Genomic DNA, 14,044 nt, shown 5'->3' on the forward strand with positions numbered 1-14,044 from the left:
TCTTTCAATCATCTTTCTCAAGTATTGATGGTAGCACCCTATTTCTGTGCCTGTGAAATATCTACAGGGTGGATTACTGATTAACCACCATGCAGACCAGTCACTGAACAGCTTTTGTCAATGGCAATCTGCTCTGGTTGGGAAGAATGGAAAGCGCCATGACCATGCCATCTTGCTTACGGGTTTTGATATCTGCTCTTGGAAAAATGAGCCCTGTGATACTTTAGGTAAGACATGAAAACACATTCTGATAAACTCGTGGTTGACACAGTAGCATTTTGGCTCATAGAGACTGAAATGTTTTAAAATAAAAAAGTCCATTTTTGCGCATAATGTCAGCCTTGTGAAGATGAAAGAACAGTGTTGTATATGCAGTATGTATTTGTCTTTGAGATACCTAGAAGAAAAAGAGTAGCACTGATATCATTGCCTCATGAAAAGTAGCAAAATAAATTATCTGAAGACATCCTTTTGGATTGTCATCTCTTCAAGGAATAGTTTTGAGACTATTTCTGAGCCACTCTGATTTTTTCTTTTCTTTTTGTGACTCCTTGCCCTTTTTGAATGGGGTTCCTCCCTAGTTTGGGAGCAGTAAAGGCATGAGGTAGGGAAAGAATAAACTTAACAAACGATTTTGGGAGGTTGGATTTGATTTATACATCTTATACAGGAGTCTCTATTGTCAAAGTCTGCTGTAATTTCTCCATGATAAACCTGATGAAGTAGACAACCAACTTCATGCACCAAAATAGACTGGCTTATCAGGACCAGTGCAGATGATATATGTATTTGGAATTCTGCAGAGGAACAAGCTTTTCTACTGCTTCCTTCATGCAGGATTCGCACCTATCAGTGGCATGTGTAGCAAGTACCGGAGTTGTACCATTAATGAAGATACAGGCCTAGGACTGGCTTTTACAATTGCTCATGAATCTGGACACAAGTAAGTTTCATGAGTCTTACGTGCTTCTTCTATACATAAATATATAAATCTAAAGATGATTAGGTTTTACTGTCCTGTTTTTAGTTGTTTTTTTTTTCCCCCCAAGTAATTTTTAACTACATTTTCACAACTTCTTGCATGGTTTTTATTTTCAATTCTAACATAGCTCAAACTGGACTCTGTCTAACCACTGGCAGTATAGAAGCATAATTTCTCTATGTGGTACAAATCTGAAATCAAGGGTCAGATAAAACATGGGCATAGGATCTTTATTTTGTCCAACAACAGAATAACTTTGAGAAGCAGACATACTGTATTCTGCTGTTTGGTCAAGGCATCAATTATTCTGATTCTGCATGACTGAATCGGGACTATTTAGTTTTCATTGTACAAATGTATTCTACAGTATATACTATGACCTAATGTCTACATGAGAGACCCTTTCACAGGTTTCTGTGCATCTGAAGGGAAACAAGGAATTAAAGAATAATCCAGCTACCAGTGAAGCCCGTGGGAATTGTGCCAACACTTTCAATGGGACCAAATATGTAAAATATATATTGTTTGATCCTCCTGTCACACTAATGCAGTTTCACTGACTTCAGTACATTTTTAATGCCCTTTGATCAGTAACAGGAGAGAATCAGGCCCATAACTTATTTTTCAAGAATTATCTTCGCTAGTTCCTTAACGTCCTTCCTTCCTGTTTATTTTCTTATTTGTTTTGAGAGATTATACTTAGAAATCTTCTAATTTTTTTTTACTTTTTCACCATTGCCTTTGATTATTATAGTATTCAGTCTTTCTTTGGTATATTTCCATACTTCTGTCTCATAAAATGCATCTTATCTCCTGGAAAAAATCTGTGCCAGATTCAAAACGTCTTTATTATAATTCGTTCATGTTCATGTTTCTGAAGCTACCTACTGTGTGATGTAAGACAACAGAATTTGGTCTCTGTGATACAAATTCCTTGAGGAAAAAAAACCTGTGGCAGCCTTGGAGGTGCTCAGGTCTACTGTGAATATATTAACCTAAGGATTTAATAGCAGGAGAATATTGTGTCCTGCACAGATCACACTCTGTGATCTACTGAGTAGCTTCAGTTGTTATACATTTTTATGGTTTTCTTCAGGTGGTTTGTGTTTTTACCTGAAAGCTTAAGGGTTCCTTTGGGAGTTCAGAGCCCGTTCTGTCAGTGGGTATGTTAAGCTATAGATTCTTTGGCTTCAGTGTATGTTAACAAAGTTAGGATTTTATAAAGGTTTCTAAAATACTAGCTCAGTTGGTACTTTTTTTTGTCTGTTTATGGAAGGAGCCATATATTTTAGCAAGTTTGGAGCCTCAGCTGGTGGCAGCACATGTAGTAATTCTGATGAGCCTGCAATGATTTATAACAGGAGAGGGCTGACTTCAGTACATTAGATATTCCCTGCACGTGGACAGACTACATTCATATAGTTGCCAATGCATTACAATGTTGAAGTAACAGATTATGAAACTTCTATTCAAAACACATTGAAAGTCACAGATGTCCCATGCAGTGAATAAACACAAAACAGTGAAAGGAAAAAAACTGAAAATTAGCTTTACTATGTCCATAAGCTCCACATAATTTGTTATTTTTGCGTGGTTTTTTATTATTTCCTACTATTCTTTATATTACCCTAACACCTCTCCTAGGGAAAGCAGGGCGTCATGATGCTGCAGACTGAGCCAAGCACCCAGTAAGAGACAATATTCCCACTAAAGAAGTTACAGTCTAGGCAAAGTATGTAAGTGACAGCGTATAACAAAAGCAAGGAAAAGAAAGTGATATGCCTGAGATAGTGTAGCAAGTTAGTGGCCAAAATTAGAAGAAGAATCACATTTTTATATTCATATCTTGTATTCTATTCATTCAATCCCACTTCTTTTGCTATAGATAGAATATAGCTATGTAGTTCTTCTGTCCTATTAGGAAGACAGTGAAGTTATACTCTTACAACTATGTAACGCTGGTATTTCCCTGGTTTCTGATCTCCATGCCATTCATGGCAACAGGCATTATCACTAGGCAAAGGAGGTCTCAGACTGTTACCCAAAAAGTGTTTCTTTTTCCCCAAATTTTGTCTTGCTTCTAATTAATCTAGATTTTCACTCTCATGCTTGGATCTCTTTTCAGTTTTGGTATGATTCATGATGGAGAAGGAAATCCTTGTAGAAAAGCTGAGGGTAATATTATGTCTCCCACACTCACAGGAAACAATGGAGTGTTTTCTTGGTCTGTATGCAGCAGGCAGTATCTCAACAAATTTCTCAGGTAGGTCAAATGTAAATCTGGGCTACTGCCAGAGAATGTGCCTTTAGTAACTGGGCTTGAATTCTTGAACAGACATAAAAATTACTTAAGTGTGAAATTCACCTCTTTCAAAATGTGCTCAAACCCATATACTATTTGAGCCCACACACTTGGACTTACGAAGCGTACAGGCGGTATGGCATATAAGTGGCTTTTGTCCTGCCTCATTTCAAAAGAATGAATTTCACCCTCCATGAATATCCTGCAGCAATGACTGGCATGTCATTCTTTCCCAGGCATTCCTGTCAGCAGCTAGGTTTATTAGAGAATTAGTAGGAAATGAACACAAAAGAGGGCAGACACAGTGGTACCAAAGTCATTACAAAATGTAAATTAACATTAGTGGCCTTTCTCACTGGAGTTTCTCTCTTGATCTAGGTCATGCCATGAGTAAGGACGTTTTGCATTTTTCATATTCTGTTTCTGGGGGTGGATGGGAAGGAAAAAGAGAAAGATGCCAACTATTTCTCCAGCATTTTGGCATTACTCAGTGATGCTTTTAAGGGAATTGGGTTTTAGTCTGTGTTTAATGTCATCAGGATTGAAGTCCTTTCCTGTACAATTTTCCTTCTATTTAGTTTGTTGTACATGGGTAGACTATATAAGATTACTAAAAAATGTGTAGGTGGTACTAAGACCAGATCCAGTACAGGTGGTTTAGATGTTAATTCCTTAGAGTGAGAATCAATCACTTAAATAGTGCTAGAATTCAAGGATCTGATCCTTGTATTCCTAGTTACTATCTTACGGTAGTGGCCAGGAAAGGTGACAGAGTTCTGTTTATGCTGCAATGATGCAACATATTCTGAGTACACAAGCAAATTGCAAACTAAAACGTCACATAAGCCCTCCAACATGCAATATGGTCCAAGAGACACTTGGAAGATACATGCAGCATATAGATATGTAAACCCATGTCTACAGTGTGACCTTCTGTAGACATGGCTTCCTAAACATTTACAAAGGAAAAAAGTAGACTGTAGTGAACCTTTGGGCACAGGAACCCAAAGCAGACAAGCTGTAGCAGCCTTCGTTGTCAATGCACACAGAGCAAATGCTGAAATGAGACAGCATGCCGGTTGATTCTTGATTTTGGGAATCTATTTAAGGGAAAGGAGCAGACTAGATCACCTTGCTCATGGTTACACAGATATAAAGGGAGGAAAAGAATTTGAAATCATTCACTGTTGTTGTCACAGCAGTCCCAAAGCCTGGAAATTCCTGCTTCCTTAAAACTTTTCAGGTCAGGCTACCGACAAGATGTCAAGGTCTTTTGGCTCCTGCAATAAGATAAGTTTCTCATTTCAGTGCATACCTCTAAAGCTAGTTAAAGGTACTGTATACCATATTACGTGTTTTTGCTGGTCTGTAGCAAATTAAAATATTTTGATATAAAGATCATAGTCATGATTAATATACATTCTCATTATAGTACAGCTCAAGCTGCCTGCCTGATTGATGAACCTAAGCAAACAGGACAGTATAAATACCCTGACAAACTGCCAGGGCAGATCTATGATGCTGATACCCAGTGCAAATGGCAATTTGGAATGAAAGCAAAACTGTGCAACCTCAGCTTTGTAAAGGTACCTACTGATATACTTTTGAAAAGTTAAAATTCCATTAAAGAACTGCAGTACATGATATACGTACAAGTAATACAGTGTTCTTCAGCAGCCTGGGCTATTTCTCTACCTTATCTTGCTTGCCAATTTGCTTCAAAGGTACTGGCCTCTTTTGAGAAATATCACAATCCCTAGAGAGTTTCAGAAGGAAATGTTCTTTCCAGGAGTTATAAGGAGCGCAGTTGAACACAGAAGACCCATGAGTCCTTGCCTACTATGCTAAGGGAAGTTAGTAGGCAGTAGAGTTTTGATCAAAGCTTGTATGGGGTTGTGGGGTAAGAAAGACTAAGTTTCTTGTGTTTTATGCATTGACAGCACAGCCTAGGAAAGATCTATAGGGTTATCTTAGAACAATAAAGGGTGAATTTAGATTAACCAATTATTTTAGTGACTGCTGCACTTCTTGCTGATCTCTTCAGAGGAGACATTTTAGTAGATAATCTGGAGTGCTTGTTCTGAAAAGAAATATTGTCATTTTTATTACTCCTGTTATTATCCTGGAGTATTTTGATTTGTTTTATACTAACCACATTTATCAGGTGATGGCAGCTGTGTTTCTTCTACAGCTAATAAAGAAGAGAGAGCAAACAGCACTGTGGAGAGACGGTGTTTTTCAGATCTCTCTTGTGCTTTAGAAAATCTAGTCTCTTCACAGTATCATAGTCCCTGTAGACTTGATGAAATTTTAGCCTTGAACTTTTGAACAGTTTTTTTTCTATTACAGTATCACACTCAAAATAGTTTTAAAGGATAGATAAGTGAAATGGTGCATAAACAGGGAGGCAATATAGAGAATATGGCTGTGCAATGAATCTTAAACCCTGGATTTTCTAAATTTAGAAAAAGTTTTATTTACATGGTTTCTAAGATAGCAGAGGCATGTATCATTTGTTACTCTTTCTAAATATCAGGAAATAATGGGAATTATGAGTACTGCAGTGAGTACTTTTTTTCTATCCAGGATATATGCAAATCTCTCTGGTGCCACAAAGTGGGCCATAGGTGTGAGACAAAGTTCATGCCAGCTGCGGAAGGAACAGCTTGTGGTATAAGTATGGTAAGTTGTTTTATAAATAGGATAATACCATTCGAACTTGCTTTTAGACTACACTGGGTCAAATACGAGCTCCTGTCAAAAACAGTTTTATCCAGATTCCTGCAGGTTTGCTATCATGGACTTCTGGATTGCTCTGTAAAACACTGCATTGCAATGTATAATCAGGACTGGCCCCCACAGAGGCATCTGTCCGATGGAAGGCAGTGGTGCTTCTCATCTAGTTGTGGAACAAGATATAGCTGGCAAATCTAAATCAGTAAAAAAATCTATTAATTATAAGAGAAGTTAGATCAAGGCTTCAAATTCCACTCAGATATAAACATTCCTTAAGCCATAGTATTTGCTGTACAAAGGCCATCATGCATATTATCATCAATTATCACTGCTAGAAAAGCATGGTTATTTGTTTTAGTTGAGCCTTCTAATTTAGGTGAACTTTCTAATTTACACTAATCAGTAGTTAACCGAAATATTTTCTTTTCCTGTAATGTTTCTTCCAGTAGAATATTTAATTTTCACGTTACTGACAAATGTTCTATTTCACTTTTTCTCTTTGTGCAGTATTTTGTAATTGAGTGATAAAAGAGAGAGATCTTAGCAGAATTTTAGCAGGCTATTTTCAAATTACATGGGAAGTTTTGAGGTTCTGACAGCACAGGACAACAAATTACCATGGATTTTTTGGAGGGAAAAGTAAGCCAAAAAAATACTCTGCGAGAGTTTTGAAAATTTGTACCTCAAAGATCATCAACTCAGAACACGGACAAATTTTAGGACATTTCTTATCTATACCATTATGTCTATAAATGTCCTACTTCAGAGTCTTTGTTCTACTGTGAACTATCCCACTGAGTTCGGTAGGTGACCTCATGTTTGTAAGGGTTAAGCACTGGAGCTTTTAAAGGTGGATTTTTTCTTTTTTGCATCTACTACATACTGCTAACTCTGATGGGATGTTTTTTGGCATTCTTTTGGCAGTGGTGTCGAAGAGGACAGTGTGTCAAATACGGTGATCATGGACCCAAGCCTGTAAATGGCCAGTGGTCTGCCTGGTCCGAGTGGTCAGAGTGTACTCGCACTTGTGGAGGTGGGGTCACGTATCAAGAAAGACACTGCAATAATCCAAAGTAAGACATAGATGTGAAAAGGTATTACTTTGTGCTATTTATGTTAATAGAACAAAAACATAATAGAGTCCATTTCTGTAAGGAAATAATAGGTGTGAAAATGTTTCTAAGACCTTTCTTTCATGCCTAATATGACCAGTTAGTAGCTCAAAGACAGAAATATGTCCTGATACTAGAAAGCTGTGGCTGGCTGAAGACTGCTAGAGGTCTAGAACATCTACAGCCCAATTTTCTCAATTCATTTTGTGACACTACAGTTTATCAAGTACCTGCAGAAGCAACGAAACACCACACAGACATATTCACACCTAGTAATTTAAGAGCAAGGGAAAAAGCTTTTGAAAGCTAGTAAGTCTTCTGAGGAGATCATATTGTTGAGGATAATAAACCCAAAATGTTTAAATTCAATGTCAAAATGGTTGTAAAAATATGTCTTAATATGTCTGTCAGGTTCTTTGCATTCTTCTATGTTTCACAGGCCTGGATAAAGTAGCTGAACTAATTGTATCCTAACTAATGAAACATTTCTGGTATTTTCCTCTAGTGAATATCCTATCACCGTAAATACTATTATTCCTTGCAATACTAATTCAAAGTAGAGGTAAAGTGTTACCTGACCAGCATCTTTCCCAAGTATTCAATTCACTTCAACTTACAAGAAAAAAAGGATTTCACTGTTTTATTTCATACACAACTTCAACAGGCATAGACACATGTATTCTTCATTGCACACAATAAAAACAGCATTTACACTACAGTAATAAAACCCAGAGAAAATATGACACAGTTTATATGAGGCTGTAAAGAAGCCTCACACCTACTATACAGTGCTGCAGTAATAATATCCACATTTCACATACTATGTTATAGGAAAATATGAGTTAGTTAAAATAGTCTTTGTTACCCTCACTCAGCCAAGCCAATTTTTGCAGATCTGAGCAGAGCATTTTCTCAACCTTTTCTGTTGTTTCCCAGTGTATTTTGATAAATAAAATTACTCGATAGTTTCCTTTATTAAACTATTTAGCAAGAGAATGATAAGTCTCAATTACACATCATACATCTATCTTGGTTTTTCTACTTTGGTCCCTGTTTTGCCTCTGAATTTGTTTGTTCTTTGCATTTGTTCATAAGCCTTGCCTTACTTTCCCTGTGTGACAGTAGTTGACATGTTTCAGTTTGGTGCACTATTATAACTGATAATGACTTCCAATGGTCCTCAAACAGAAGCTCTTTAATGTGAAGAATGTCTGCTACTATAGCATGATATATTTAAAACTTGCATTCAGAGTGATTTGTCTGATCTAATTAAAATAAGACTTGATTCAAGACTTGATGTAACCAAGTAAGAGTTGATACCAGAACTGGATCATGTTTATACTAAGTTTAATTTTATTATAGTAGTGGTAATTCGGTTAGATCAAAAAGAAGAGACTATAAACCTCTCTCAGAGTTCGAGCGATGAAATGACAGGACTATAAATAAGCCATCCGCACAACAGCACACAAATATCTAGGTAACTGTATTTCCCATCACAGCACTTCTGTATAAATGTGGAATCTTTAGAAAAATTATACTGTCCATTCTCAGTGTTATGTCACATGGAACAATTTATAACCTAGTCACTGTTCATTGTTCACCTCTATAACTGCATATAAACAAAGAATAACGTTTCCTTTCTTCTTGAACTTCTGAAATATATTTTGGTACATGTATGTATATTATTTGATATGTAATATATTTATTTCACTTTTCCTAATCCAGATTTATGTAGGAGCTAATGTTTATTTTGTTCAAAAGCTTGATGATTTTGGATAGCAAAATTTTGAGAATGACAAAAAAATAAGAAGTATTTCTATAAGAGATTAGGGCAAGAGGTGTGGATCTCTGGAGAACTGACTGGACTCTAAAATGAGGTTTTTAAATAAGTAGTTCACTTTCAAATTCACTTCTTTTGAACATCAAGGGAGATGTCTAGGTTTCCAATGATTTTAAAGGTGAAACATGTTATTAGAAGATTAAAGATAGGTGAAGAACATTAATTCAGGCTGCTGCTCCCGAAAATCTCATTGCCTGTGTTTGTATGTGAAATTCTGCTCTTGCAAATAATATCCAACCAATTCACTTCCCTTTCTCTTGACAATTTTAAGACAGACCTTGTGATCACATCCAAACAGCTCTGGGTGTGGCTTCTGAATTACCACCGGAGTTATGTACGAACCCATACAAACAAACACCTATGGAGGTCATCTGTAGAACACAGGACTATGCAGATTTGCTAAAATCATTATGTTTCTGTAAATTGTCACAGTGTTAGTTTCATGGATCTGGTTTTCGTACATCATAACATTTTACAATTGAGGTACTTCTCCAAGATAGAAATAGATTACATAATTTAATAACTTAGCTGGGAAAGAACCTGAAGAGTGCCTGAGAGATTTAAATTAATGCCTAAATCATATCTGTGGGACTGCATTCTACCCACCTCACAATAGCGCATTGTTCAGTAAGAGCAGAATGGAGTTTTAGGCATGTATGCAATCAAAAAACTAAATCAAAATTGTTTGAACATGACTTCTGAATCTTTTGTTTATGATACCTGTAACAGTGATTGCAGACAGTGCGGACATAAACTGATGCAAAGTCATGTTGCCATTTGAAAATGAAGACAAGTAAAGATCTTGTAGACCTTTCAAATTCATGCAGAATAAAATAGTCTAGCTTTGTAAACTATTGTAATATGGTCATAGTATCAGTAGAAATGTGCTTAAATTATGACAAAACATCAAGAAACAGGAGTCCAGAATTTCAGAGTCTAATTCCATTTGTAAGGCAAAAATTATTTTTCTTGATCAGGTTAATTCCAGGATTTCTTGCTCTCTGTTGCATTGTAGTGAATATCCATTTTACTTTCATTGTTCATGGAGTCTATTCTTAAAAGGGTACTGAGGAATTACTTTAAGCTACATGTTGAGTCTTACATGAAGTGGAGTGCTTACATCTTTGTACTTGAACTCCTTTTGCTGGCTTTTCTCCCCAGATTTCTCCTTTTTCAATTACCCTCAGCAAGGCCTCAGCTCTAACAGCATCTGTTCATGCAGGTACATTTACCTATGCATGCCAGCACTGGGGAGGTACACAGATGAAAAGTTCAGGCTCTATCTGTATTAGGAGCACTGTACCACTACAGAAATGTTGGAATACCCTCTGCAAAGTGTTCTGTTGCACTCACAGTTACACTAACAGAGCTTTGGCAGGCAATCAAGCCAGAATCTACTGGTGGTATAAACATCACCAATAAAAGCATGATTTTGTTAGTTAAATAATAATATTTTCTCAGAAATGGGGTTTTGTAGATCTACATCTAGTTTCCTGTGAATTACTTAATTCTTACTGACATCTTCCTGGTAAAAATGAAGGTGGGGAAGTTTCCATAATTCTCTGGCCAACAGTTTCAGTAATGGGAGTGTACTGTAATATTAAAATGCTGTAACAGAGCTGGGAAATGGAATGCCTCTTCCAGTGCTCCCTTAGTTTGGTGGAATTTTATACCATCCTCAAATGCAAGACTGTGGCTAGAAATCACGATCTAGCCATAAATAATTCCATTATATTGCTAATTTGGTGGCATTTACTTGGAAGAAGGTTGCTTCTTTTCGTTACACTAAAAGAGAATTTTACTCTGGGGCTAAAAGAGGTCAAAAATCATACATGTGCTGAAGCTGTAAAGAAAGTCTGTAGATAACTGATGAGGGACCCAACGGTTTGGCTGCCTTACCTCAAAGCTCTCACTGATTGCACAAAGTCAAAATAAATTCTGCCTTCACTGATGTCACTATCCCCCTGCCCGTCACAGACTGAATTGCCACCAACTAGGACAGAAAATTTGAGTTAGTTTTAAGACTTTTGCCGTTATACCCAGTTTTATATAGAGCTGCACATGTGCCTTCACCTCTTCCTTTGAAAGATTGTTTTGTAACCCAGAATTCTGGAAAAGGCAGATACTGTATACATTCAAAGTTGTTTCAAAACAGAAGTGCCAAGCCTCAGCTTGATTAGTGGGTTGGACATATGAGGGTTAAAACTGATAATAAAGCAAACAGAAAAAGCACCTGGATTTTCTCATCCGTGTTGCACCAACTGTTTCCATAGTACTCTAGTCAAATGCATGCCAAGTGAAGTTGCATGGGATACTTGTTATGGGGAATCATGGTTTAGGGATTTAAACAAACAATACATTGCAACTGTATCCTTTATACTATTATTATAAATTATTATTGTTAGTTAATATATTACTATTCAATCTTTTATAATACTCTATTTTTTCCCTAATGCATGTGTAAAATGGGCAAACTGTCCACTGAAAGATCACAGTTTATCTTCCAAGTATGTATGTTCCATAATTGTTAAAATTCATTAGATAAATGTGTGCAAGTGCAGCACTGCAACATTGTTACATTTCTTTCACTTGATGCAAGAAGTTGCATAATATAACAAACAGTTCTTAGAACGTGGTGTTTTGAAGACCTGGCTCAGTACTTATAGATGTATATCTGAGCATTGTTAAACTGCAGAAATAACATCAGTGACTTCCTGTGTAGATCTGTAAGGAATACAGAAGTAAGAGAATAAATTTCTCAGCAGTTTGTGAGACTGCTCAGTCACTTAAAAAAGAGGAAGTTCTTACATTTTACATTGTTTTACCGTGGTGTGCATAGACCAAATAGTTAAAAACCTGATATTCTGGAAACGTAAGATACTAGCAAAGGAATAACACATGCTCTTTTCATTCTGGCCAAATTAAGGGAAATGCCCTGTTAAAGTTTGCTGAAATGGACGTGACATGCTTGAAGTTATCCATGAATCCTAACATTTCCCTACAGCAGGATAACCATGCACAGTCCTTGTTTCCTTTGACTGTTTAAAAACACATTGTTTCAAAATGATTTACAAAACATGAACAACCAAATGTAATTATTCATTCTGTTTATGTTTGATCAGTGTTACGTTATCCTTTATTAACTCTTATTGTGATAGGTAATTCTTTGCATATGTTCATTCCTGAGTTACAGCAGGGTATAAATAGCTATATAACAAGATTGAAACCAGCCAATACAGAATAGCCCTATAAATTTAAATTAGTGAAAACATAATTCACCTCTAGATGGTTGCATCTTTGCTGAGTTTGCAGTAATCCAAGTTGATAATTCATGGCAACTGCTTTGCTTGGGTTTAGGAACCATGAAAATTAATGGCCCATATAAGAAATACTGATCTCCTAAGACAATCTATCCTCTCATTTTCTCTGTATTCTCTTATACATATAATGTGTCAATCACATAAAAAATGGAGTTTGCAAAAGAAGGTTTTTTCTTTTTTATAGGCCGCAGCATGGCGGGAAATTCTGCCAAGGTTCCGGTCGTATTTATCAGCTTTGTAATCACCAGCCGTGTCCTGCAAACAGCTTGGACTTCCGTGCCCAGCAGTGTGCAGAGTACAACAGCAAACCTTTCCGGGGATGGTACTACAAATGGAAGCCATATACTAAAGTAGAAGGTAATTATGCCACAGCTCTGATGGTAAGAGGCAATCACAGGAAACAAGCTATACGCTGCAATTCATCCATATTCTTTGGGCAAATATGACCCTGATGTAAGCAAACAGAAATTCAGTTGGCTTATTGAAGATGTGTTTGCTTTCTAGCACAGTTGAATCCGGCCTCCTGTGCCATACTGCCTGTATGAACACGCAGAATTGATCTCGGTTGTGAATTTGAATCTTTGTCTTCAGCATGACTCCCTGGCTGTTGCTACCCCTCTCTTTCATTTTATATTATGTATTGGTTAGTGTAAAACCAAACCAAAACAATTTCCATGGATTTTTCAGCCTGGGAAATGCGAGCTCCCACAATAACGTTTCCAGAATCTTCCTTCCTTTGGAATGTTCTCAGATTTCAAAACATAACAATAAATCAACCTTTTGACTTTTCTGCTGGTATAGTCCCATGAGAATTGGAAAAACAAACAATGTACTGGCAAAAAGTTTTTGAAGTCATCTTTTACTAAGACATCCTCATAAAGTTCAGTTCTCAATAACTATTTCTTCTCTTTTGTACAAGCAAAGTTTATTTTTACTTTATACATCCTAATTTTGCAAATATTTTCAATCAGTATTCATTTTTCTCTGATACAACAAATATTTCTGCAGTTTGAAATCACAGTTTGGAGCTGCAGTTACTACTACTTGATTAAAAGTGACTGAATTGTATCACATTGTAGCTGCTTCAGTTAGCACCTGTACAAATTTGGATTTGATGGCATAAGTGTATAATTATATATATATACACACATAAACGTATATGTAACTTTCATTCATAGCCTGATTATGTTTTCTTCAAAAGTCTTTGCAGTCATTTTCATGGGTAGACAGAAATCTATGTCATAACAGCCAATGCGAACAGAGGAAAGAGGAAATACAGTTTCACAGTGTGTAACAACAACGGATCTTGTATAATAGGGAGAATAATAAATCTTCTTTAATAGAAATTAAGGTAGCCTACGTTGGTTTTAAAGGTAGGGTCTGCATTTAGTAAAAGAAATAGAAGCTTAAAATCAGGGACAAAGGGCATAATTTTCAAAAGCACTACGTCCCCAAGTGACTCTGAACTTGAAGAGGCCTGTCCTTATGTTCTTAGCTGCTTTGCAAAATCTAACCCAAGATCTTCATTTACAGTCCTGAAAACATTATCTGTTTTCAGAATTGCTACAGATGCGTTGCCTCTGCAGAAAGTACTATTGACAATCCAGCTGCTTATTTAATAATAGAACAACGCTACTTTGAATCCAATTTCGTGTTCTTCAGAATTTTGTTACACTGTTTTATGTGTTGCATGTGCTATTTGTATTAAAGTTGTGTATTTCAGCAATTGTGACAATATTTACAATTGCATGA

The 14,044-nt window shown here is 36.4% G+C and overlaps 1 protein-coding gene across 4 annotated transcripts in view; it reads left to right on the forward strand.

The window, feature by feature from the left end:
• The window catches only part of ADAMTS18 (ADAM metallopeptidase with thrombospondin type 1 motif 18), a 75,604-nt gene that overhangs the window by 33,183 nt on the left and 28,377 nt on the right, over window positions 1–14,044 (forward strand). For 3 of the 4 annotated variants that reach the window (XM_030470256.1, XM_030470259.1, XM_030470258.1), the window contains 7 exons: window positions 68–227; window positions 838–943; window positions 3,108–3,245; window positions 4,717–4,870; window positions 5,871–5,966; window positions 6,945–7,093; window positions 12,477–12,649. In XM_030470256.1, the coding sequence (XP_030326116.1) occupies window positions 68–227; window positions 838–943; window positions 3,108–3,245; window positions 4,717–4,870; window positions 5,871–5,966; window positions 6,945–7,093; window positions 12,477–12,649 (976 nt within the window). The remainder of the gene's footprint in view (window positions 1–67; window positions 228–837; window positions 944–3,107; window positions 3,246–4,716; window positions 4,871–5,870; window positions 5,967–6,944; window positions 7,094–12,476; window positions 12,650–14,044) is intronic. The other variant, XM_030470257.1, reaches the window with a different exon arrangement.

The sequence above is a fragment of the Strigops habroptila genome, chromosome Z, assembly GCF_004027225.2.
Source record: "Strigops habroptila isolate Jane chromosome Z, bStrHab1.2.pri, whole genome shotgun sequence".
Taxonomy (NCBI): domain Eukaryota; kingdom Metazoa; phylum Chordata; class Aves; order Psittaciformes; family Psittacidae; genus Strigops; species Strigops habroptila.